General features: G+C 43.7%; 4 protein-coding genes across 7 annotated transcripts; 1 reads left to right on the top strand and 3 right to left on the bottom strand.

The window, feature by feature from the left end:
- Positions 1–721: 721 nt before the first annotated feature.
- rrp12 (ribosomal RNA processing 12 homolog) lies at positions 722–10,239 on the bottom strand. The gene is made up of 34 exons (XM_076018618.1): positions 10,041–10,239; positions 9,163–9,398; positions 8,843–8,926; positions 8,568–8,644; positions 8,370–8,475; positions 8,174–8,290; positions 7,945–8,083; positions 7,726–7,853; positions 7,501–7,599; positions 7,331–7,422; positions 7,139–7,250; positions 6,924–7,024; positions 6,712–6,826; positions 6,454–6,596; positions 6,236–6,357; positions 5,782–5,846; positions 5,538–5,700; positions 5,299–5,453; positions 5,134–5,201; positions 4,966–5,059; positions 4,431–4,589; positions 4,239–4,319; positions 4,051–4,156; positions 3,853–3,960; positions 3,603–3,760; positions 3,428–3,519; positions 2,523–2,678; positions 2,254–2,432; positions 2,059–2,166; positions 1,939–1,982; positions 1,762–1,840; positions 1,612–1,679; positions 1,439–1,521; positions 722–1,315 (listed from the first exon to the last, which is right to left on the bottom strand). The coding sequence occupies exons 1-34, from the start codon at positions 10,177–10,179 to the stop codon at positions 1,213–1,215; spliced, it is 3,879 nt and encodes a 1,292-aa protein (XP_075874733.1). The 5' UTR covers positions 10,180–10,239; the 3' UTR covers positions 722–1,212.
- Positions 10,240–10,757: 518 nt separating this feature from the next.
- Positions 10,758–17,688, bottom strand: ubtd1a (ubiquitin domain containing 1a). Of its 2 annotated transcripts, XM_076018622.1 has the most exons (5): positions 16,960–17,688; positions 16,472–16,558; positions 12,533–12,760; positions 11,852–12,037; positions 10,758–11,639 (listed from the first exon to the last, which is right to left on the bottom strand). In XM_076018622.1, the coding sequence occupies exons 1-5, from the start codon at positions 17,009–17,011 to the stop codon at positions 11,425–11,427; spliced, it is 768 nt and encodes a 255-aa protein (XP_075874737.1). In that variant the 5' UTR covers positions 17,012–17,688; the 3' UTR covers positions 10,758–11,424. The 2 variants fall into 2 exon arrangements, with proteins under 2 accessions (XP_075874737.1, XP_075874738.1); XM_076018623.1 differs by lacking the exons at positions 16,472–16,558; positions 16,960–17,688 and adding an exon at positions 14,817–15,029.
- Positions 17,689–18,848: 1,160 nt separating this feature from the next.
- zdhhc16a (zDHHC palmitoyltransferase 16a) lies at positions 18,849–22,953 on the bottom strand. Of its 3 annotated transcripts, none has more exons than XM_076018615.1 (11): positions 22,819–22,953; positions 21,882–22,140; positions 21,603–21,797; positions 21,406–21,494; positions 21,264–21,292; positions 21,030–21,163; positions 20,758–20,841; positions 20,579–20,664; positions 19,720–19,843; positions 19,550–19,620; positions 18,849–19,464 (listed from the first exon to the last, which is right to left on the bottom strand). In XM_076018615.1, exons 2-11 carry the CDS (start codon positions 22,113–22,115, stop codon positions 19,362–19,364), a joined length of 1,149 nt encoding a protein of 382 aa, XP_075874730.1. In that variant the 5' UTR covers positions 22,116–22,140; positions 22,819–22,953; the 3' UTR covers positions 18,849–19,361. The 3 variants fall into 3 exon arrangements, 2 of the variants coding, with proteins under 2 accessions (XP_075874730.1, XP_075874731.1); XR_012926064.1 differs by having other exon boundaries at positions 19,394–19,464; positions 19,720–19,839; positions 20,580–20,664; XM_076018616.1 differs by lacking the exon at positions 20,758–20,841.
- A 233-nt stretch (positions 22,954–23,186) lies between these two features.
- mettl18 (methyltransferase 18, RPL3 N3-histidine) lies at positions 23,187–25,522 on the top strand. Its single transcript, XM_076018614.1, has 2 exons — positions 23,187–23,444; positions 23,864–25,522. Exons 1-2 carry the CDS (start codon positions 23,337–23,339, stop codon positions 24,818–24,820), a joined length of 1,065 nt encoding a protein of 354 aa, XP_075874729.1. The 5' UTR covers positions 23,187–23,336; the 3' UTR covers positions 24,821–25,522.
- The last annotated feature ends 226 nt before the right edge of the window (positions 25,523–25,748 follow it).

Below are 25,748 nucleotides of genomic sequence, written 5' to 3'. Positions count from 1 at the left end.
TAAAGTAATTGCACTTCTGCTACTGCTGCTGTCAAAGCACTAGTCAATCCAAAACACTTATGAAGATAGCCCTAAAAAAAAATGTATTAAATTGTCAGTTTAGACACAAATCATTGTGCCTTTCTAGTTACACTTGCCGCTCTGCATTTAAGCATTACAGCATGACTCTTGCAGGGTGGAAACCAGAAAAAAAAATCAATCTACCTGTTTAAATATTAGTGTTTTCAAACTATAATAGGTCTCTACTATCTCAATAAACTCGTCAGAATGCAAAAATTCCAGCACTTTCCACAAGGTGTACACTCTAAACGCATTGATTTAGTCCATAATCATGAAAGGCTGCTGTGTCTATAGGATAAAAAAATCTTTCCAAAAAAATTATAATAATCTATACTACAAAAAGGTGGTTAGGAAGCAGTTCTGAACACCCATCGTCAGCTTTGCTTCCTTCGGCCACCAAACTCCTGCTCTGAGAAATGTCCTGATCCTGATCCCCCTCTGCAAAATGCTGACTGACACGCTCGGCCCCAGACACAAAAGACTGCTATTAGGAGGTCATTCAGTCACGACATGACTCATTTGGCTGCAATGCATTGGGGCAAATGAATCATATGAAGCCCGCAGTATGTTAGCTCATCCTGCACAAGAAGGACCTGCAGCGTTCCCTGTCTATAAAAGGAGCAGCGCAAACAGAGAAAGGAAAAAACAAACAAGCTATAGATGAGTGGGGGATTCTATTTCTATAGAATCTAAATATTTTATTTGATTGTACTATGATTAGGTCAATGCATGGTTAATACATTTGAGGATTCTTTGAGAATCTCTAGATTTGCATTATTTGTCAATCCATATCTGTTCACCAAAGGAGTTGAGTGATTGATTTATTTATTTTTTATCACAGATCACAGTTTTCAAGCTGGCAAATCCGCCAAAGCAGGAACCGCATCACAAACGCACACATTCTGCAAACTGTAGGAGAGGTATTTCTTGAGCTTCTGGCGGAGGAACAGTTTAAAAACAAACTGGTTTTGCCTTACGTACATCAAAGACACAAAAAAGTCACCTCACCTCAAAAGGTGTACACTTTGCGGGTACACTTTAGGAAGTCTAAGGAAAAAAAACATCACTGCACGCACACAGACACACGCACGCGCACACACACACACACACACACATTGCATTGAGAGTACATTACAGACACAAGCATGCTTTTCAGGCTTTCCCCTTTCTCTTCTGCATTTTCCTTCCAGACAGCGCCCCCTTCTGGGCCCCTCTCACCATGCCCTTGAATTGGCCCTGCAGCTTGGCGCGTTTCCTGCGAACATAAAAAGAGAAGGAAAAAAAAAACACTCAAGTTTAGCGTCCAACATCTTGAGTAAATCCATTCCCTGTCAAAAGACACTTATGAGATTATAGCCGACAGAACTGTTGGCAGTACCTGCGATTGAGCTGGGCCTTCTTCAGAGGGACGTAAGCGTACGGATCCAACTTTCCTTTTTTCTTTACGTCTCCTTTTCCTTTCTGAGGGTGTAATGTAACATGTACTTAGATTAATTGCTTCCAACCAAAGGGACAAACCTCACGCAGTGTGTGTTCCTGCACAAATCTAACCTTTGCCCTGTACTCCGACCCGCCGCTTTCCCTCGTTCCGAGGGGCCTGTGGATACCTGAGCCTCCGGCTAATAGACAAAGAGAAAAAGGTTTCAGTCTACATTTGGAAAATGGTATAATTGACTTGGCAAGCTACCTAAATACTCTTACCTTTATATTTTAGCTGAGATTTAACATCTACGTCGTCATCAAAGTAGTCGTCTTGGAACTTCCTTTTCTGAGTTTTCTTCTAAAAGGAAAATTGAAAGAATTATAAAAGACCAGCAACAAAATTAAATTGCATGATAAAATATGATTAAATGTATTACTCATTGCGATTGTACTCACGCTCTTGATTCCAGCCTCTTCCAGGATATCTGTTATCTCTCCATCTGTTCAGGAAACAATGTTTTACTTTTCCAGCCTGTTTAGGCTTTAGGAAATATGATGAAGGAGTTTCCCCTTTACCTTTGTCTTGGACATCCTCCTCGTCATCCTTAATAATCAGCCGTCCGTCCGATGTCACCTTAAAGCCGTGATCGCCCTTGGAATTCTTTTTCTGGGTCGGGTTGGTGGCTAAGAAGCAAGAAAACCAATGTAGAAAATCTTCCAGAAGACTATATTCCGTGTTTATGGTTACAATGCTATAAATCAGGAAGTTACCTAAGACTCTCTGGGACACTTTGGGATCCAGGAAGTTAAGTGGGTCATCTTCCTGGCCTTCTTTAAGCCAGGCACGCCCCTTTTGTGTTTTCACTGCTCTCTTCTGCTTCTGGGCACGGCCGGCCTTTCCTTCGTCCCCGGACAGATCGCTGTCCGACTCTGCAAGGATCTCCTCGATACTACGAGGCAAAGAGAGGGTGGGCTCAAATGAGAAACTGAAGTAAAACCATGAAGGGAAGGATGGTTTTGGTTTTGGAATGGTTCTCTACCTCTGGCTCTGGGCTTTGGGTGCCTCCTCCTCGCTCTCGGAGTCGTCCTGCTGCTCCACTGCCAGTTTCCGCCGTTTGGTGCGAGCCTCGGCCTTGCGGATGTTGGCCAGGACCTTGTGGTGTTCTGCGGGCAGCATGCTCTTCACCAGCTCGAAACTGGAAATACATCAGACATTTAGAAATAGCTCGCAGTGTGCAGACCATCCACAGTGGAAGTGTAGTAAGTATTGCTCAGTAATGTGAACTTTAACCCTGACTTTCATCTCACATCTGGTCGTAGTCTGGTGGTCTGCTGTGTAGCCATCGAGACTTCATATAGAGTCAACACTACCAATACCAGTTCACAGAATCTAACAGAACTTTAATACAATTTAATTCATTTATTTTTAATGAACAGGCCCATGGAAACAACAATGGTATTGTTGTGGAAAAGAGCGAAGATCCCGATGCAGGAATACTGGGATAATAAGTAATTTAATGAACAAACAATAAAAAGGGGATCGGAGCTCCGAGGCACAAAACACAGTAAAATGGGAGTGCGAGTGCGAGTGCGAGTGCGAGGAGGAAAGGAGGAAGAAGGTCTCTTATACACTGGACTGGGAGGGGAATAGATAAGGAAGGGAAGAAGAGGAAAACAAAGCACAGAGAATCAGCACAAGCTGACACATTTACAGCCTCCTCTGGTGGACCACGAGGAGAATGTCTCGAGAAGGTTATACTATGAAACGAACAGATTACACGTGCTACTAGTGATCATATGACACAGAATACAACATAATAAAGAATAACCCAAGAATACATATTTCCCATTACAGTATCAACAGTTCTGACAGTGACATGTGTCACCTAAGATCTTCAGAATGATACTTGGAACAATTTCCACTTCCCACCAGGCCAACACTTACCCAAACTTGCGGATCAACTTGGTGAAGATGTTTTTCAGCTTGGTTCTGAAGCACCTCCTCACGTCCTCCTGGATGTTTCCAATGCCTTCCATCTGAGCACAAACCACAAAGGCTGCATTAGAAGAAGAAGGCTCGCTTGTCTCATTGTGGCGGGTTTGATGAAGTTGGTGCGTACCAGGACAGTGGCGTGCGAGGCCAGCCTCTTGGGGTCCAGGATGAAAAGGATGACCTTGATGAAGCTCAGAGCGGCTTTGACGATCTCCCTGGTCCGAGATGACAGCAGCAGGCAGATGTTGTGCAGCAGCTGCTCCAAGGTGTTGACCTCGATGGCATCTGGGGAGCGTGAGGGTCACAGTGAGCAAGAGTCAGTCCAGGAGGGTTTTTTTTCGAGAATGCTTGAGAATCACTGGAGTCAGCGCGCCCACCTTTATTTTCAAACACTAGTCGAGTTAAGGCCAACACGGTGCAGGTGATCATGGTGACGGAGCCTGTGAGTCCGGCGTACACCAGCACTAAATACTCCTCCATGGCTTCTGAATCAGAGAAGGGTGCATTAGCAGAGCTTCATTAGTAGACTTTCAAAATATAGTGAATTGTCTTGCACTTGCACTCTCAGGTGATACCTTTAGCGCTTCCACAGAAGCGGACGAATGCTTTTCCCATTTCCACCAGCAGGTTGTAGGCACTTTTCCGAGCCCCGGCGGACACCTCTTTGGTGCATATGATCACCTGAAGGAGAGACCAACCTCCAGTAAAAATGAGACACCAGAGCACCTCGTGTTTATTGATGTGTCTGTCGCTGTGTTTGTACCTCTGGCAGCAGGTTGGTGATAAACTCTTTGTGCTCTGCGTCAAGCCTTTTCACGATGTGGATCAGACACTTGAGTCTTGGCTAAGGGGAGGCAATAGAAAGACGGGAGTCAGACAGCGTCGCAAATCAGTGGTGCTGCTCCCATGTACAGTTTTTATGAAATCTGCCGATCCAAAAAAGCAGCAGCCTCACCCTCTTTGCCGGAGACGAGGCGTTTTTCAGCGTCTCCAGCAGGACGACTTTGAGTGTTTCCAGATTCTCCACAACAAATGACCGGCACGCATCCGTCTCTCCCCCGCACATCTCCTCCAGCACGCGGTACGCCTTCTTCTGCATGCCTGCCTCCTTAGTCTGAGTGGGGAGAACAGACTTTCTGTGAGCATGAAAAATGTTCAAATAGATTTAAAGGCCAAAATCTGAGAACCTGAGAAAGGCTGAAACAGCGTAAACACCAAGCAGGGGGTGTTGCCACTAACCTGTTAGAGGCATGAAAACCCTCTCTGACATTGAAATTAGTTATTTTCAAACACTGGGTTAGGGTTAGGGTTAGAGCAAGTGTCCAAATGTGACCTGGCTCTGTTCAGACTGGGCCTCACTATTGACCCATCTGACAGGTTGCTGTAGCAACAACGTCGGAGCGGAGGTGTCGTCCAGCGCGTGTAGTGTGATGTCATATAATTGCGGCAGCGGCAAAAACTAAATGGACATCACGGAACTGTGGTCTCACCTCCAGTTGCGGCCTGATCAGCTCAAAGGTCTTCGTCATGGTGGCCTCGTCTGCAAAGGGGGCCATGGCGACCACAAGGTCCATCATGGACAGCCTGAGAGGTTGAAGGGGACAGTGAGTGCTCTGAGCTCTTCACTGCAGTCAACATGACTCAAGCTGTAGCTCTACCTTGTGAACTCATTTGTGTCGTTGCTGCAGAGTTTCTCAATGGCTTTTTCCAGAAACGTGCACACCATCTGTGGATGGCAGCAGCGTGACAGAAGAGACACATTAGACATTGACGTTTGTGTATCGGATAGAGAAAACAGATTTTGTCAAGCAACGACGAATTACCTCAGTTTGAGTGACGGTCAAGTAGACCTTGACGGTGTCCAGAACGGCCATCCTGTAGGTGTTAGACTCCCCAGCTGGGGGCTGCTGACTGTACACGTTGAAGAAAATGGGCAGGAAGTTCTTGGAGAAGCGACCCAACTCGGCCTTTTCTTGTTCTTAAATGCAAAACGGAAAAAGAATGACATTAGGACACTGCAGAGGCTCCATCACCTGTCTCTCTGTGACAATGATCTTCCTACCAGTGGAGCAGCTCTTATTGATGATGATGCGCAGAGCATGACAGGCGGTGAGTCTCAGGTCCGGCCTTTCGTTGATGGTCGTGCCGAGCACGCGAGCGACGCCTTTGAAGGACGTCAGCAGGTCCACGGGACACGTGCAGAAGCCGGGGAGCATGGTCCAAATCTGAGGGAGGAGAAGAACTCACGTGAACTCCTCTAAGACGGGGTCACCATGGCAACCACAAAAAGGGTGTCGCTGAACTACCTGCTGCTGTAATGTCGCATAGACTTTGGCTTCAAGCTTCTGTCCTGCTTGCTTCAGTTCTTCAGCTAAGAACAGATTGTTGAGATGTTAGCCGGCGGACAGTAACTACCACATACTATGCAAAATTCACTGTAAGTACACATATTAACATTTTGTGTCGGTAAACCACAGGAATGAGAAAAGCACATGCATCACTTCCTTGCTTCACCACTAATAGTGAGCCAAACATCACTCTAAAGTTTGGACATTTGTGCTGTCATAAAGGGAACAGTAGACTCTTTGTGGCAGGCTATAAACAAAGAGTTAAAACCGCTGTTCTATGAATAATTACAGATTTTGGATAATTAGTCAAGTGACAGTGCTCCACTGAATTCAGTATGAGGAATACATATCTGAAAAGGGTATAATTCTGTAATTACAGATTCCTTATTAGAGAATCATCATACAGACGTACATCTTTTCTGAAGTGTGGAGGCCAAAGGGAGGAAGTAGGAAGTGAAGAATGCCAGGTGAGTGTTCTTCACATGGTCACGGACGACAGGGACCATCCAGCTGCGGGGGAACTCCAAGTCGTCCCTTGTGGAGACAGACCAGACATTCAGTCGGTTAGATACGCGTTAATGTGAGTGAGGCACATTCAGCTGGGTTCATGTGCACGTTTCGCTTGCTCACTCGTAGCCGGTGATGTTGAGGGGAATGGCACCCAGCACAACCTCAGGTCCCATGCTCTCAACAGCTCCCCCTACAGCCAAGTCCAACTCGCCGGTGAAGGCGAAGTGAGGAGAGGAGCGCAGGTCAGCCAGAGACTGCAGGGACTGCAAAAAAAAAAACAAACACACAACACAAAAGCGTCAAATCTATCCTGTCTTCATCCACTGGAGGCTGTGGAGGAATTAATAGCTTTTCATGACTGCATGTGTCTCACTGCACCTTGAGCATGATGGGGTGAGCCTTTTTCCCTGCTGCACGATAGAAGCAGCCCAGGATCTGCAGCACAAAAGGCCAGGAGGCATGGAAGCGGTACGACAGACCTTCTTCGACGACTCTGCAACACAATGGAACATTAGCAAAAAAAAAAATACACAAACAAACATCCTTACCAAGAAGAAGATGGAAGTAAACTAATCTAGCGAGAAACTCACCGGAACATTTTGCAGATGTAGGATGGGTTTCCAGCGGAAGCCGTGGCTGTGATCATCCCCATTTCCTCCATGTGGGGGGCCACACATTCAGTCAAGAGAGACTGGAACACGCAACACACAGGTAAAGAGAATGTTGCCCGACATGAGAACTTGACCCAAAACATTTAACGACGAGAGCATCAAGCGGTTCAACAATGTAAATATAAAGTCTTCACCTTTAGAGTGTTGGTGGCGGCAGAAACTACTTGTGTGTGAGGCGACAGCAGGCAGGACATGGCAGCAGAAAAGAGACGAGGGAGGTGACCCAAACTCAGGGAACTCTGCAACCTAGAGAGACAGCTCATTAGTTCGACTGGAATAATGATTTAAGATGTTTTTGTTCTGTTTTTTTAACTGCTGCTCCTCACCTTGCCAAATGAATGTGCGCTTTCTCCATGACGGCGAGCCAGGCCAGCAGGGGCTGCAGGTCATTCTCGCTGGGCAGGTAGTCGTACAGCGCCTGAGGAGAATTACCCTTCAGCTTTATACACTGTATGTCTGTGACTGTGGCCCATGGACTTGTATGTTTTTATCTCACCGTAATGATCTGCGCGTTGAGTTCTGCCGAGAGAGTCAAAGCATTCGGCTTCCCGCTGAACAGCCGGTGAAACGCCTGCATGGCGCTCGCCGTTACCAGCTGTTGCAAAAATAAATGAATGAAACTGATGAGTAAACTCCTCCTCTGGCTTTGACAATGAGATAATGTAACAACGGGTGAACAACGAGTCTGCAGCTGCACTTGAGATTATACTGATGTTCTCACCACGTGGCTGAGTGTCATCACTCGCAGCAGGGTCTCACAGCAGGACTTGACAGCTCCTAGAGGAAACGTCCCCAACAGTTCCTTCAGCAGACCCAACACATGAAGGGTGGTGGTGTCCTCTTTGTTGCCTGCGGGAGGAGTCGGCCATAGAATTGGATATAAATTGTCATCAGAGGTAGGATCAACTTTGCATCAGTGCTACGTCAGCGTTGTCTGTACCTCCGGCTTGCTCTATTTCTTTGGCGCAGAACTTGGCTGTGGTGGTGGCCGCAGGATGATGGGTGGGGGCGTTATCCTTGAACAGGAAGTCGCTCCCTCTGAGGATGGCACAAACGCCTTGCTGCGCTGCTTTGCGCACCTGGAGTGGAGAAAAAAGAAGTGATATCAGTTTTAAATTCACTGCCGTGCTCAAACCTGGAATTAATTTGGACACTTTCTGATAGAAGACCTTTGGTTTGCTGTGCACTGTGAAGCTGAGAAGGCCATGATAGGCCTGGAGAGTGGAAGGGTAGGTCCAGACAGATGCATCCTGCTTCCTCAGCAGGGTGGCGAGGCACGACAGGATCTGGATGTGCAGGAGAAACGACTTAATCCTGCTGCAGTGTTTCTATCTGAGAGAAAGGCACAGACGATTAGCTACTCACCCATCTGAGAGCTGACGCAGAGTCAGATGTGGCCTGTTTGGACATGACATCCATGAGAGCCTTGGTGGTGTCTGAGAACTTTGAAATGAGGACTGGGCCAGGTACCCTGAGATGCAAGGAGTGTCACTCATTAAAAAAGCTGGAGCTCAATTAACCACAAAAAAAAAAAAAAAAAACACAAGCTGCACAAGGTCCCACCGTTTCATAACGAGGTTGAGGAGGTAAGCCACTGCAGCCTGCGACTCCGCTGAATCCACAGCCTCCAGGGTGGTCATCTACAAAAGGCGACAGCCGGTTTCATTTTCAAACACAAGCCTTGCTGGCTTGTTTCACCAAAGCCAAGGAATTACTAAACTCCCAGATTTTTGGATTTATCAGAGGTAAATAAAATATTTACGCACCTTTTGCATATTTCAAGAGCAACATTTTGATAACCGTTACATTACAGTATTAAAAATAGATAAATAAATTACCAAAGCAGCAAAGTACTCTGTTTCCGTCTCTTTCCCTCCTTGACTGCGGATCACCTCGGTAACAGCCGCCAACACAGCACAAATCTGTGAAAAACATAGTCACAATATTACATCTCCAAAACATACAGGATTCCAGCTGAAAAACTCAATTTAGATTAGACTACTTTTTTCAGCAGTATTCATTTCATCACCATAGAGCACCATGTGTTGGGAAAAACATATTGGCCATGGTACTCTAGATTTACGTCCTGTGAAACTAACTACAGTATATTATATTTCTCTTGTTGTGTGAATGCATGACTGATATCGCAAGGCCTTACCTCCTTGTGAGCCGCAGAGTTTGACTCCCAGTAGCGCTGCACCTTCCTGAAGGTCAGGTTGGAACAATCCGAGAGTCCACTGAGGAAGGTTCCTGAGGTCCGGTCTGAAAACCCCTCGATCTGCTCCTCCTCGTCCTCCTCCATGCTGGCATCCTTACGGCTGCCTGCCAGCTCCAGTGGACCTGTCTGCAGGTCATTGTGGAGCTTCAGAGCATCAACGGTTAGATCACTCTTTCCTGCAAACAGAATTTTAAAAATGCATTTTATACTTTGGCAAATACATAAACATAGTGCCTTCAATCATTAAAGTATAAGCAGTGATATGCAAGAAAACAAAGATAGTGCAGTCATTATCTGGCAAAAGTCAACAACAGTGTTCATCGCTTGATATGCAAGAAAACAAAGATAGTGCAGTCAATATATGATAAAACTCAACAACAGTGTTCATCACTGGTGTCACATGATCACTGTGACACCAGTGTCAGACAAAACTGTTGCTATATATAACTAAACCCTTACAAAACACCAATAGACATTATAAACACAAAATACGGCTGTGACAACAAAGACAGTGTAGTTATAACAGTGCTATCGATTAGATTTAATTATGAGGGCATACATTAATACTACGCAAACATTATGTGTCATTTTCGCTTACTTTAATGATAACAACGATGTTAAAACGTTACATTCTGCGCGAATAGATTAGTGGAGAAGCAGTAACCATTTAAATGGCCTGTGAATGAATAATGGGTTCAATTGTATAGCGATTTGGGTATCTTAAAACGCGCTATACAAATTCAAGCCATTATTATTATCACACGATGCTAGCTGCATCGTTAGCCTAGCCGCAGACCCACGTGTGACTGGAGTCTTACCGGTGGGTCGGCTGAAGAAACGACTCTTAGCAGCCTGTCGGAACCGATTTATCTGCGGGTTGGAGTCGCTACTGTGTCCCTTCTTCCACCGCTTGAGCTTCGGCCCTGTCCCGGATCGAAGTTTCCCCGACTTGACCATTTTCGGGGAAGAAAATTGTCACTTTAGTCCAAACTTATCTGTGGACGAGCCAGGGCCAGATGACTGCGTCGCTCCGCAAATGACGTCACACATTTTCACGCGTCAGAGCTTGCTTGGCATTGTGAGATTCTGCCAGCAGATGGCGCAATATATCATTCTTGAGAAAATGTGCATGGGGCACGCTACTTTAAAAGTTACTAATTCATCCAATTCTTGATAATAAAAGAATTACATTTGATTAAATAAATGATAAAATAAAAACTATATGATTAATAATTCATTCATTAAAAATATTGTGTGGATAAAAATGTATACTTGTTCTGGAAGTCATATTTTATAGTGACTTATGAGTTTTTCAAGGCTCTATTTGGAGTCCTATCAGTGATGCAAAGACATTGTTACTGTTTTGCCTCTTTTTTCATGTTTTTTTCATGCATATTTACGGTATGTTCCTGACCCTAACTCTAATTTGAGACCTTTGAAGAAATTCAAGGTTAAATATCTATCTATCTATCTATCTATCTATCTATCTATCTATCTATCTGAGTCAGTGTCAACTCGACAATGAAAAAATACACTTTCATAAAATTTGCAATATTTATTGATCCCTCTTTCAGTACATCAAGTATTATATAGTTCAGGTGTGTAGAGTGATGAAGTCAATATTTGATCATTGCTTACTTGCACCCAGTATAATGCCCTCATTACATTCTCTGTCTTTATAATGACTACAGTTGTGGGTTGAAAATGTGGTTTGCACAGATGATAAAACAACTTATATGTTGGGGGTGTTATTTACAGGTATTAGTAATACATACCCTTGTTCTTAGAATGCATGGCATGAACGTCTACTTTGAAAAAGGACAGAATAGACTTTATTCGTCGGGATTTCCAGGTTGACAATAACCACGAGTACAAGTAACATAGATGAAAGGTCGGCTCATACAGAAAACAAGAGGTCGGATGATGTTCAGTCAGAGACAGACAGACAAAACTGGGATGTGTCTTGGGAGTTTTTCATCTAAAGTGTTTCAGTGCTTTTTCAATATACTTACCTTATTTGGAAAAAAGGAACAAAAATACAAAAAGGAGTCATATAAAAGCAATAATATCATATATAAAATGTACACAAAATCCCACTGCAACACCAACAGAAAAATAATTTCAAGCTCTACTCCTATTCCTGCAACCCCTCGGTGGCAAACTGTTTCCGTTTTCTTCCGTCCGCGGCCTTCTCTGTTCAGCTCAGTTAGCTATGACCGGGTTGTTCACGTTGACAATCACTTGGACCACAAAGTCCTTCTGGATCTTGGTGTCTTGCAGACGGGTCTTGTCGGTCAGGAGCTTCCCGGAGAAGAACCACCTCTGGCGGAACACGTCAATCTCTTCGTGCTCCTCCAGCTGTTTCTTGAGCTCGGCGATGGAGTCCGCCATGCTCGCTGTCAGGCGCACGTCCTTTCCTGAGAAAAACCCCGGCAAGCAAGAAGCAGAGCTGACACAGATTTCCAAAACACGCAGTGAGAAATCTATGAATTATACATCAGTCTCCTGTCTGGATGAGACAAGATGCAATTAAGTGCGGCGCGCCAGGGGAGAGCTGTATCTCATGCAGCCTTTCAGATTGAAATGTCACATTATTTATGTATTGGAGGTCGCAGCGGGGCGCTCGTACCTGTTGACAGTCGCACTCGCAGCTGGAACTCTTCCCTGCACGGAGGTGGCTGAGCTTGCTTTTGTGTGGATTCAGAAACTTTGCTCTCGCTGGATGTTTCGGTGATGAGGTTGACAGGCGGGGCCAAAGTGTACGCTGGGAGCTGGTAGCGGTTTCCCAGCTCATCGTAACTCTCCGTGAGAGAGCCTGCAGAGGAGGGGAGATGACCTATGAGTGCAAAGATTGCACCAGTTCCTTCCTATATTAGTCACATCCACATCCATCCATTGTCGATATGCCGGACGATGCATGAGACATTGCGGTTATATCATACTAACGTCAAACTGACCACCATTGTCCTTCAGGTGACAAAAGCGCTTCGAAGCCAAAAGGCAGGCGACATCCAGCCAGAGCAGATTGTGTTATTTGGCTCTTTCTACTCTGTCGTGGCTCCGTGATGCACAAATCCATTCACAGCGGTCACGCTGCAGCACTGCCACTATTATGTAACTAGTCCAGCTGTAATCTCCGAACAACTGATGCATGGGATCTGCACCGTCCTTTGACATTTTGAGAATTATTACAGTGGGCATCTACGTGTGCTGGGAGACCCAGGGCATTTAAAGCTTACAGCGCAGGGTTTCCATATTTGAGCAAACGCGCACGTGTTTTGTGTCAGTGTGCATTCAGGCGCTCTCATACCATGTGGCAGAGTGATGCAGGCTCCGTCCACTATAGCCTGCGCTAGCTCCAGGTCATTGCACTCGGCGGCCAGGGCTGCTGCACGGAGTGCGTCCCAGATCTCTTTGCGTCCGTCAAAGGCAGGGGCCGTGTCCCAAAATTCGTCTCTCTTACTCCTCAGCTGGCCCTCCGTCATCGGGTATTCGCTCTTCCACTTTGGCCGCTCCTTCTTCAGGGGCTCGTTGCGTCCTAAAAATAAGCACAGAAGCCATGTTAAGTCTGGCCACGGGGACATTAATGGAAGCAGAGTGACCATCTGCAAGAGCAAAGTCATGCAAATCTGTTCAAGGGTTCCTAGTAGCCGAGGAGGAGAAATGTAGTGACTCAATGTAAGTAATCAACCGGAAAGATGTTGATAGTGGCTTAAATAGTTTATAGGTCTGTTAAAACTAAGCTGTTTTAGACCTGCAAAAATGTTTCGGGTTTAAATCACAGCAACAACATTGAGTTGACTCTAAACCTTTTCCAAGAAATAGTAGAGTGGTGTAAATGTATATGTAAAAGTGTAACTATTGTTGTAAACAAATTGAAATTCCTGGGGTGGGGGTATTGTTACATGCAAATAAAACGCATAAATGATAAATAACCCAATGTCAAGTGTATTTGTGTTTATTTGTGTGTATTCTCATTTGCTCATGGAAACAGCTCTGAGCTCTGACCATGACAACAAGGGTGAACTTAAAACCATGATAGACCTAAAAATCATCTTCCATCCATCCTTCCATCTAAAGAGCTTCACCTTTCTGTCGCCCTCTAGAAATCAGTGTGAAGATAAACCACCGATTTGGCGGTGGGGGCGGCTGCCTGCTGTCAGTGGACTTCCTTAATCTGGAGGTGCAGTCCCCCACCATCCACACTTAACTGATTGGCGCAGTCTGTTCCCCAATAAACCGACCAATCAAGCAGCAGCCTCCATCTCAAGAGCCTATTTGAGGAGCAGCCGCGCATGTTTCTTTTGTTGTGGAGACATTTTCAAGAGAAAGGTGAAGCACTGGAGGCAAACACTGGTGCTCAACATTTCTCAAGCCAGGAAGAAGTAACTGCAGTGAAAGCAAAAACATCTTCCATGTCGGACTTTAGAACCCAGCCAAAAGCCCATAACCTCTGTAATAACGTCATGTCTGCACTTATATATATATAACTGTACCAGCATACTAAGAAAATCAATTTGATTCACAGAGAGGAAAATCAAAGTGATTATTTATAGTGTTGTGGATTATAGTGGCTGCTAGCTACAGCTACAAGTGCACTGACAGGCACGCACGCACACAAGCACGCAGCGGTGGATTATAGGCAGTAATCAGGTTTCACATAACAGGATTTATCTGTCCCATCCCATAAGGCAACAGTCGGAGAGATGAGCACTCTGTGGCCAATGGAAGCTCGCAAAAACACACTTGGACTGACACAACTTTTAATCTGCAGACACATGGCAACACAAACACAAACCTTCCCAAAATAGTGATCCGATTTTTACGGAGAATATGTTTTCTTAATTATCACCACCACTGGATCAGGAACAGAGGTTCATATGTTAATATGTGGCTGCGCTCATCTGGTGTTTCAATTGTCGTCATGGAACCATTGTGTTTTAACTTCTGACCATGTTCAGTAAGCTGCGAAGTAACAATCTGCAAACCAAACCAAACGAGTTGTGGTGATGAGTGACATAATTTACAAGACTTTAGACACAGAAAGTATGACATTGTGCAGCGCAACTGAGAGGCAAATTCAAGCAGTCCCAACTAAAAATATGAAATTGTTTAGAGTAACCTTTGTCACACCTACCACTGTGGATTTTGATTTCCAAGAGAAGTCCAGTCAAGTTAAGACAACATACTTAAACAAAGTGTATAAGTGCTGAGAAAAGCCTTAGATTACAAATCAAAATTGCATCAAGAAATGAGGAACTACTATTTAGTGTGTCCTTTTTCCAGTGTTGCATTCCACTGTTCTGTTTAGTAAATGCATGCATCAAAATAAGGATGTTAAATCAATTTATCGCAATGTTATTTGCTTGTTTCTCTCTATTTTCAGCTGCACATCCTCCATCCTGTTTTCATTTACACAGTTGATGTAATTAGCAGGGGGATTTAACCAGGAATAACATAACACAGAATATTAATCTGCAACTGACAAAGATAGCGATCCACAAAAAGAACGACCGAGGAAACAGAGCTGCCCTCACAACAATAACAACATATGAAAGCATTTCTTCACAGCCAAAACAAACATCTTCACTTACTTTTCAGTAAAATCCTTAAAGGTGCACTAGAAGCATGATAGTTGTATTCCCTGGAGTTTGGTACTCCCATAGCGGTTCCCCAAGTTTTTGATACAAGTCAGTTAATAAACGTCTGCATTAATTAGCTCCAGATGTCGACTGCAAGGCACAGAGCAGGGCTTTTCTGTGTGTTGCAACGCACAACGACAACTGACAAGACAGCAACCTGATCTACTTCCCCCAACGCTGTGCAGCAAACCTCGGAGCCCAAGCACAGTGATTCGCTGTCACACTTCCCCAGTTGCTTAAAAATGGCCACACTCTTTCTGCTTGGATTCCTTCTAATTGAAAAAAAACAAAGCTCAATGCCACCAAAATACCAGAGGGCCAGTTCATGGAAGGAGGTTCTGTTTATAGGGAAGAGTACGAGGAGTGGCCCGTTCTGGAGGTAGCATAGTTACAAAAGAGGCTTAATCCTATCAGGTCTATTAGAGGTGGGTTATAAATATCCAAAGGCAACATGCTAAACCTATTACCAAACAATAAACCTGTTCTACTATTACCGTTCGCGAGAGAGGAGACTGGACTTCTGTGAACTGCGAACAGGTGACCATTATTTTTCCACAATGTGATATTCACAAAATAAACTCATCTCCTCAGGACATCTGATGGCCAAGACGTTTATCAAAGGCGTCATATTATGCAAAATCCACCGTGAATGTTTTCCAATGATATATCAATGAACTCCAGCAGAAATGAGAAAACTGCATTCTGTCCATTACACTTTTCAAAAACGTACGCAAAATCCAATAGTTCTGGAAATCAACCCTCTGTGCTGATGCCTTACTAGGTTATTGATGTATAATGATGTGAATATGAGTACATTGTGGGTGACCTGTGACACAAATCATCTTAAAATTCCATCTTTCAGACCAAAAACATCTACAGACAAGACGCAAAATTCCACATCTGTCTGTCAGGTGCAATCCCTCCTCGCGTGTCTACACATTTTGCAAATGGTGCACCAAGTAGGCCAAAGTCTGGCAAGAAAAAACTCCCCACGCAGGAGCCCAGCTGCTGCTCAATGCATAATGCAGGACCATCCAGCTGAGTGCACGGCCACAAGTTCTCACAAGGAACTGATTGACCGCTGTTTGTACACACACACACATGGACACACACACATACGTATATAGATGTAATACTGCGTCGAGTCGGGGCAGCTTCTCAGCACAGATTAGACACATGACTAAGCCTTGACGCCTGAGATGGTGGCGAGCTCTCAGCCTGAGAAAGACGTCCACGGAGAAACAGCGGCGCAGGTCAAAATCTGGGAAACGACCTGCGTCTCAGCAGGGGAGCATGAATTGTTAAGGCTACCCCTCGCCAGCGTTGCACATGAGTGTGCGCCTCTTTCTTTGTCTCTCCTGGGCATCACGTAATACCAGGAAAGATGATGCACGCTTCTGATGCTAATGATGTCTGATGTGTTACCCCTGTGTTGTCACCACCTTTCATCTCAGTTGTAATAGCAATTATTAAAGACATAAAAAAAAAATTTAAAAAAAGGACGTGTGGAGAATCTCATTTAGTCCAACCTTCTGGGTAACGACATTCATTCCCACAGCTTGGCTCCCAAAATAAATTGATACTGTCAGGTAGGAAGAGTCTCTTACCTCCACGTTTTTTGCTCCTGGTCGAGCTTCGGGCACTCCCTTGTGCGTCCATCCGACTTCTCCCCACACAGCCTCCCATCACTGTCCCTACATTGCACACCAAGGACAAACATCATCAGCCTTTGCTGCACATTTCAGGAGCAGGATGCTTCAATATTTATATATGCTTCAGCAAGCTGTGGAGGATAAAGACAAACGCGTTATGCCTTATGTGAGAAGCATCACCGGGGAAATAGTGACAGCTCAGCACTCCATGTTCCTGCGAGGTCAGACAGGCTGCGATGTTTACGTCACGTGTACTGCCAGCTGACTGGGACACGCGCCTGGACCTCATGCATCCTGCTGGGTTTTTTTGGACCGGGTTTTTTTTTCTTCCCAATAAACAGTTTTTTTTGTTGTTTTTTTTAAATAGTTTGCACAATGTGATATCAAACCTGCGGGTGAATATTAAAACAGAAACACCTGAGAATCTTTTTTTTTTTGCCTACCGGAAATCCAGTCCGCTAAATTATGCATCCGTCTGCAGTTTGCTTGCCACATCCGAACTTCTCCTGAGTTTGAGTGAACACCGGGTCCTGATGCAACGACCAGCACTGACGAGGTTCAAAAAGGATGGAAAGCGGGTTGTCAGATGAGACCGTCCCGAGCTGATGGTGTCGCCGACCCGACTAGTCCCGCAAAAGCTTCAGAAAATCTCACCAGCTTCCTCCAAAAAACAAAACAAACAAAAAGAAAAATCGACACTCAGAATGTGGATTCACTCGGAATCAGAAGAGCTGCAGCTCGCACGGACAGACGTTCGCACGGATCTAGAAGTAAATCCTTATCAATCCGCAGACATGCGCAGCCTAGATTAATCTGGCTGTCCTGCTCCAAGTTCCCAGGACAGGAACGGAAACAGAGGAGCTGCCCCTCCACAATAATAGTGGAACTAGGGCGTTTAGAATGGGCAGTTCAGGATGGTGTCAAAAATTTAAGAAATCAGAACATAAAACAGTGTTCGATATCGACAATTACTTTACTGCATAGATTAATTAATTGCCTTCTGCAATAATGGAAAAACATTCGAAATGAAAAGGGGATGTTACTTGTTTTCAGTGATACTTCTCCACCTTGGCTTTGGTATTGGCAATAAAACAAAGTTTGATTCGATGTAACTTAAAGGTTGAATATTGTAAATTTCATTGACTACTATACAGAAGCAACCTATTACTAGTACAACTGATTAAGTAATTATGGACATTTTATATGATCATGCTGGAACAAAAACATTCTGAGATCTCAAGAATAAAGTCACAATTTCATGGGATAAAAGTTAAAAGTGTAGGGACAGACTAGAAAACCTTAAATCAGCCAGATCAAAGCTAGTGATAAATAATGATATCATCCCACAAAAATGAATTAGTTCACGTTATTTCAGGGAAACAGCACTTCCCTCATGGTAAATTCAGTCAAAGCAATGTTTAATGTTTGTGTTGTGGCTGTTTTAAATCATAATAAGTCAAATAAGCTTTGAAAATATTATGTTGTGGAACAAGATATGTGGATTAACTTGATTACATGGAATCACTGAATTTGATAAATAAAAGGGTAAACAAAAATACGTCTAATAGCTTGGCATAGTAGCATATCTATAAGACACAGTCAAACACACTCCATAAAAAGGTTTTTTACACCTTTCACTCAAATTTAAAGGAATTCTTGGTGTTCATATTTTAGAGTGCACTGATTACTGACATCTGCTGGAAGGCCAAAAAACAAGAGTCAAAAAGAGAGTGGCTGTGTGTGGCTTTATCCCCTTTTCAAATGGAGTGGGAGAGGATCTGATGAAGACAGGCAGACTGGAGGAGGGCCAAAACCATTCCAGATCAGATAACATAACGTAAACCTCTTCCGTCTTCATCCTAACATTTTTTTAGTAGTGTTCACAGACAGTGATGTCACCACCTTCTAAGCAAATCAAGAGATAATAAAGGTTGTAGACACAAAAACACCACAAATACAACCTACATTTTTTTCATACTATCAAGTGATTTAAAGTGTGGGGATTTGTTTTTTTTGGTTTTTGGTTTTATCTCCTGCTTATCTGCTTAAACTTTGTACATCATAGCGACTATGCCTGCACGATTCTGACGTAATGTATTTGTATGAATCTGCAGCTTAAATCTCGTGGGCATCACGATTAATCCTTGCTGCATGTGTGTGTGACGTAACACAGGAGCTGCTCTGTATATAGACACTCTTGGGCAAATGTCAGTATGACAATTGATAGTTATTGATGCTAAGATCAACCTAGGTGAAACTCAGTTGAAACAGAAAAATACATTTTGTCTACATCAAATAGCAGTAATGCAAAAAAACATCTCAGAGACATAACTTCAATAAAGCAGTTTATAAAGATTTATTAACTTAACAAGTACAAAATACAGATAAATAATAGCACAATAATGGTACTGTAGTTTCCTTGGAAAGATTTTCCAAATGAAAATGTTGGACAAGTTTGTGTGCAAGTAGTAAGATGGCAGAGGATTATCACAATTATAGCCTTAGTGCTCATCCCCACCCCAATTTTCCCCCAATTTTTTCCCCAGAAACAGAACAAAATGTTCCAAAAAGTCTCAACATATAATTCATACACGCTACATTTAAGAACAATACTAAACAAAAGACCAGGTAAAACCCAGATGAGAGGAGATCATCAAGTGCAGACTGCATTGCAATGGGCAGTACTACACTGCATGTCTGAGGTATTGGAGGTTGAACGAAGTTCTTTTGTTTGCACAGTCACCTCCTCTGGATCGGTCAGGTCATCCACATAAAATGGCCAGCACGGACTGTGGACGCTGTCAGCTGCCAAGTGCAGGCAAAAAAACTGCCAAGACGGACTCCCTCACACAGGTATTGGGTCCTTTTTCGGTGGAAAACTCTCCCATGTCATGCCATCACCATGTGGAGAATGTCCGGAGGGAAGAATAACACGCGTAACCCAGTGACTGGAAAGCAATGATTGCAGAAAAGTCACAATCAAGCATGAAAAGACTTCTGGAGAAATACACCAAACCAAAAAAAAATACACACCTTCTCTTCTCCACACCGAGAAAGAGTTTCCAGTTATTCAGCTTGCCGTGGTTGTAAGGGTTTTTGTAAATCTGACAGTCCCCACAAAAAAAGAATCTGTGTTATTTTCACCACTATTTTTTATTATCTTCATATTATTTCAACAATTGGTGCTTTTGACATGCACTCACCTTCCCCCGTGCTGCCATTCGTTTGGTTTCTTTGCCGTTAATGTGTCTTTCAATGCTGGTCTCTCCCTTCGTTATGAGAACGCCGTGCCAAAAAGTCAGGGCGCCAATTGCCACTCCAACGGTACTGAAAGAAGCAGCTCACTTCATTTATTTGACAAACAAACTCAGTACTGAACAGTCATGATTCTACATTAGTACAGCGCTTTGAAAATATACTCTGTTTCATGTTTGAGTCGTGTTCGGAGTTGGTGTGAATTAAAATAAATGCTACGTTTGAACTTTAAGGAAGTATTCTGGCTCTGTCTGTCACAGTTAGTGTTGGGAAATCCTGTAGGTGGAGAAACATCCATGTTTTTTTTCTTAGTTCTTCCTGGAATGACATAGCCACAAACTGCACCCAGAAAGAAAAAAACCTAGCGATTGCTTTGTTAAACAAGCTAAGCAGGCAAAGGTTTCACAATCTAGAGACTTCAATGCCCACAAGAATGAATTGCCGCCATTAAGGTTTTGGTGGAGTGTTTAAGCGGTTCCAATAGTGAGTTGATATTATGTGGTTGATGGAGAGCTAAGGGTTAACATTACTGAGATTCAAAATTCACTGCCGGTGCGTCTGTTATTTATTAATTAAGTTGTTTATTTTTATTGGCACACTAAAAAAAAAGAAATGCAGTGTTTTCCTTTATTCAGTGTTCTTTGACTTGCCCCACCTGCCTGTAATTAGTAATCAGGTCATACCAAACAGAGCTATCACCTTCCAACAAGTCCAACCAGCAACAAGATCATCAGATATAGTCACTCTTCTAGTATGACTGTGCTACAGTTAGTGAGTGGCTGCATGCTGGAACAATGCATTTCTTACCTGGTGAGCACATACATGAAGATTATGCTCTTATTAATCATCTTGTCTCTAAATGTGAGCGTTGGTGCAGGTGTCTGATATTTGGTCTAAAAGAAAACAAGAAACAGGCGCATTACATGACTAACACTGAAAACACATGACGCTATGCAGGTCTTCGTTGTGGAATGCTTGAGCTGTACCTGTCCTGACGGCAGAAGCCCTATAAGAACGCCCATCCCTGTTACTGGCACGCCTGGCTTTTCTACGTCCAAGTGTTTCAAGCGCTTATGGAACAGGAACCATGAATAGCCCCAAGTGTTTAGGACAGAGAGAAGGCAATCAGAAAAAAATTAGACCCATACAGAGAAACACCAAGCATGTAATAGGAAAGCACAAGAGAGAACACACACCCGAGGCGGCTCCCGACAGCTTATCAGCAGTGGTGTGCAGGTATAAACTCACTAAATCTCACCTCTAAAGCATTATATGCATCCAGAAACAGGTGCCTGCCACTGATGATACAGTAGAGACAGCCTAGGGTCATGAAGAGGCAGTAAGAGAAGAAGTACCGGTGGTTAAGGTGTCCTATGCAGTTGTTCAACCAGGCTGAGATGCTGATGTTAAAGAAAACCGCCATCTCTTCTCAGGCAAGCAATGTCTTTAAAAACATACAGCAAGTATATGAAAGGCTGCCAAAAAAAGATACGACAATGATGGTCCATTTTCAGAATGCACCTGCAAAAATGAAAAACAAAATATTAATATTCACATGCCTTTGATGACAAACCTCCAAGGGACATGTCTAAGACAAATAATGCAAATCACATATGAAAATAACATTTTCTTACCTATTGCAGATACCACAGTGGTGTGCTCTTGCCGGTTTGGGCATGATGCATTTTTTGCAGACTGATACAAATGGGTTGGCGTTTTTTTCCTGCACCGACAGACACACTTTGTTACATTATTGTTTTCAAAAGCACTTCATTCAAGTTGAGATAATCTGAAATGTTGTGGCAGTTGTGCAGAGTGTTATTTTCCCTACTGAAGGGAGGTATCCAGGTGATGTCTTGGCAGCCTTGTAATAATGGAAAGCAATCATGACGATGATCCAGTTTCCATAACACAGGTGCCAAGCCATCCATGCAGGGCTGTAAACGTTCAGGACCAGAGGCAACAGGACAAAATAGGCTATAGCGATGATGGAGCTGGTCAATATGACCACAAGACATATAAACACCTGCCAAAACACAGATTCAAGAGGCAAGTAAGGATTTCAATAAGGCACAAAAAAATAAGTGAACTCGCCCAAACACATACACACCTTGCCAAACCTTCGAGTGACAAACTCGACAGTCCAAAATGCTGGTTCAAAGACTGAGTCAAAGACAACATCTGAGTCTGTGAGGGAGTTAAAATAAAGTGACTTGACCAACACTCTCATGTAGGCCAGTATTTCCCTGATGGACAGCGGCAGCCTGCTCCTTCCTCTCCTGGTGCACGACCATATCCGCACGCAGCGCAGCAGAGGGAGCATCGAGATGGGACACCAGCGCATCCTGTGGCTCGAGTTCTGCACACACCTTGAAGAAAATAACACACACATGATGAACATTAGATATTAAAAGTTTGAATTAGTGAATAATTACACAGTGTATGGCTACAATGGTGCCAAATAAACTAAACACGTACAACAGCATTCTTACATTACGTCTGCCAAACTGGTTCATTAAGAAACATGTTTATAGTATTACAGCACATTGCATAGTATTGTTTAGCCTGTAAAATATATTTAATGAATTTTTTTTTTTGAACCGCCTTTCCTATTTAGACACATCAACTTTCGTCTAGACAAAGTCCCTCATAAATCAAAAATGTACAGTATGATAGGTACGGTCCACGAGGCAGCAGCATCTGGCTTTGCTGCATTCCAGAAAGGGTGGAGTCCTGATGGAGATGTTGCCTGTCCCTGAGGTGAGAATGGCAAGTGGTCTAAGGTGTAACAGGAATCTGCTTCGCCTTCTTTCGGTAGCGTCAGGATTCATTCATTTCATTTGCATTACATGGCAATATTGGTTGTGGCCGTGTCATAACTGATACCTCACGTTCCCACAATGTTTTCTGTTAGTGCGCACTGATATGCACGGACAAAATCCTAACGCTCCCAAATCCCTTTTGTTTTGCATCATAAACTCCAGTCCTAAAACCAGTCCCCTGCGCACCCACATACGATGAGAGAACATTTTTTCGGGTGTACTTACTGTTTTACGCTTGTAAAGAATCAACTGAAACCAATCTTCCGGGCATCATTTTAAAAAGAAGGGCAAAATTTCGGATAATTGCAGAGCCTAGCACAGACGAACAGGGTCAGGACTTCATTTGACAGTTAACGCAGATGAGCCAGATTTACCTTAGAGCGCATGCGCTAAAATGATGCCGAAAGGCATTATGGTCATTTCAGCCAGGACATAAACATGATATAGCCGCCGTTTCTTTGTTAATAATTCTACACTTATCTTTACGAACCTCCCATGTATGTTTATTAATTAAAATTTAAAAAAACACATGCTTGTTATATCCGGGTGTGTTTTTTCACAAGATGATAAAGGAAACGTTTCTGTCAGCGCTGTACTCTGGGCTTTGTAGTTCTTTATGCAGCGTCGCTGCTGAACGCAAGGCATGCGTGCTGCTACATTTCCACGCTAGCTCTTTCGACATGTGCACCCAGTCTCTTAACTTTTTAACTTGAGACTAGTCTTACAAACTCCTGTCAGTCATCATGTCATTTTGCTTTAACTTCGATGTCCCAGAAACAACAGCAGATTCAGATAGCTTGGACGGAAACGAATTACTAAACCGAAAGAAAGACACTTTTGCTCCCCAGCATGTAAGTGGAAATAACCTCCTTAATGCACTGGTGTTAACAGACAGGTGTGAACAGACATCAGTCTGAACAGATGTGTTCCTTTTTAATAGCACTTTCGTTCATGTGCACTGACATTGCATTCGCTCAAGTCGCATAGCATAAGTAATGATTAATAACAGTTAGTGCATAGACGGTTAATAAAGAGTCTTTGAGATGCAACAGAAAGGTTAATCGTATTGGCAGAAGATATTTACAGCAAAGGTGATTTCATAGTATTTCTTAATATAATTAATAAATCTGTGACTGTTAACCATATAAGTAGATCCAATTCTGTTTGTTCCATTAAATCATTGGCTGTAAATTTCTCTGATCATGTCACATTCTTTCTAGAGCAGACACAAATAACATTAATTTCTATGTACACTTCTTTAATTTTTCAGACTGACGAAGAAAAGGAGGATGCAATCAAACAAGCAGAGCCGGTGAAACTAGCCAAAGAGCACATTCCTCCCTCTGACCCACTGTTGTCTTTCCTGGATGCTGTCGCTGAAACGGTTACCATCGGAACCCTGCCCCCTCTTCATTTCCTCAACGAGACGGTTTTTGAGAAAACTGCGCCAGAAAGAGAGGACGAGGAGAAGATTCTGTCACGCACTGCCGAGCAGAGGTCTGATCTCATCTGTGGCGTGTATGAGGGAGGGCTGAAAGTGTGGGAGTGCACTTACGACCTCCTGGAACTAATTGAGAAAGACGGTGAGACCTTTGGGGGGAAGAGCGTTTTGGATCTGGGCTGTGGTGCCGGGCTGTTGGGTATTCTGGCCCTGAAGAGAGGCGCCAAGGAGGTCCACTTCCAAGACTATAACAGTACGGTCATTGACCAACTCACATTGTCTAACGTCGTGCTAAACTGCCAAGAAGACGATGAGGTGGACAGTGACAATGACGAGGAAGGAAAGGGCAAAGGTGGCGGCAAAGTAAAGGCAACACAAGAGGCAAGCGACGGCAGCCCACCACAGAAGAAGAAAGCCGCGGAGCTCTCCCAGCAGCCACTACTTGACAAGTGTCGCTTCTTCTCCGGCGACTGGAGCACGTTTCTTGCTTTGGTTAGCAAAGAGGACCCGGCACCCAAATATGACATCATCCTCACCTCAGAGACAATCTACAATACTGCATATTACACTGTGTTGCATGAGACTCTTCAAGAACTGCTGGCACCAGACGGCCTCGCCTACCTTGCCACCAAGTCACACTACTTTGGTGTCGGCGGCGGGCTGCACCTGTTCGAGACCTTTGTTGAGGAGAGGGGTGTTTTCTCCATGACTCATCGTTGGGACGCAGAAGAAGGGCTCCAAAGACACGTTGTAGTGTTGCATTTCAAAAACACAAAAAGTGCTTGACTTGGGCAGCGGTACATCGAGTAGCAAATGCAATCATGTTCAAAGCGGCAGATGCCCTTCGACACAGTGTGTATGTTCACGCAACAGCGTTACAAGGAAGAGTTTCAATTTAAAAGAAAAAAAGGCCATGCCCTTCACTGTGTGCTCTCTGGTTACCTACAGCCTTGTCTGACTTCCTGTTTAGAAATTTGAATATGTCTGCCAGCAAGTGAAGTGCAGTTGAAGGGGGCTGTTACACATCTTTAGGTGCATGCAGGCAAGAAAGGAAATATGCTCAATGACCTTTCCAAGCTCCATGAAAGCCCGGCTTGTTTCTGAAGTCTGGCGGAAAATGTCAATTGCAACTTATCCCGACAGTCAAAGGATGTAGTTTGAAAGGGAAGTTTGGAGTCACTGCACTTCAGTGATGGGACGCTATGGGGCCTCTGTAGCTCGAGTTCTTTGAGTGGCTTGATGTGATTCTGTGGGTTTATATATTCAGTTAAAACTACAGTGTCATCTTCTATGTTTTTTTTTTAAAGGGCATTCAAATATGCCCAATAAATGTGTGAATAAAAAAGTGAACATTGCTTTTAAGGGTCCATATTGTACCTGTTTTTATGCCTACCAATGATGTCACAAACTTGAGAGAGAGGTATGCATTTTTTGGGATATGACTAGAGGGTGATTTTCAGAGGTGTCCTTTAGCACACACTCTGAAAATTGGAGGCAGTAGAGGAAGTAAAAGATGTAGTTTCCTCATTTCTGTTCACTGACACGGCACACATTACTGTTCGAAAGAATAGAATTCCACTTTATTGTCATTGCACATCTCACAAGTACAGAGCAACGAAATGCAGTTTGCATCCATCCAGAAGTGCTTAGCAAGTATAAATATTTTTACAAATGTACACAGTGTGAAGGAAATATACACATTGGTATATCACGA

Source organism: Nelusetta ayraudi, unplaced genomic scaffold, assembly GCF_046127955.1.
Source record: "Nelusetta ayraudi isolate G7.1 ecotype Tasmania unplaced genomic scaffold, CSIRO-AGI_Nayr_v1 ptg000008l, whole genome shotgun sequence".
NCBI classification, from domain to species: domain Eukaryota; kingdom Metazoa; phylum Chordata; class Actinopteri; order Tetraodontiformes; family Monacanthidae; genus Nelusetta; species Nelusetta ayraudi.
This window is presented reverse-complemented; position numbering and strand designations above follow the sequence as displayed.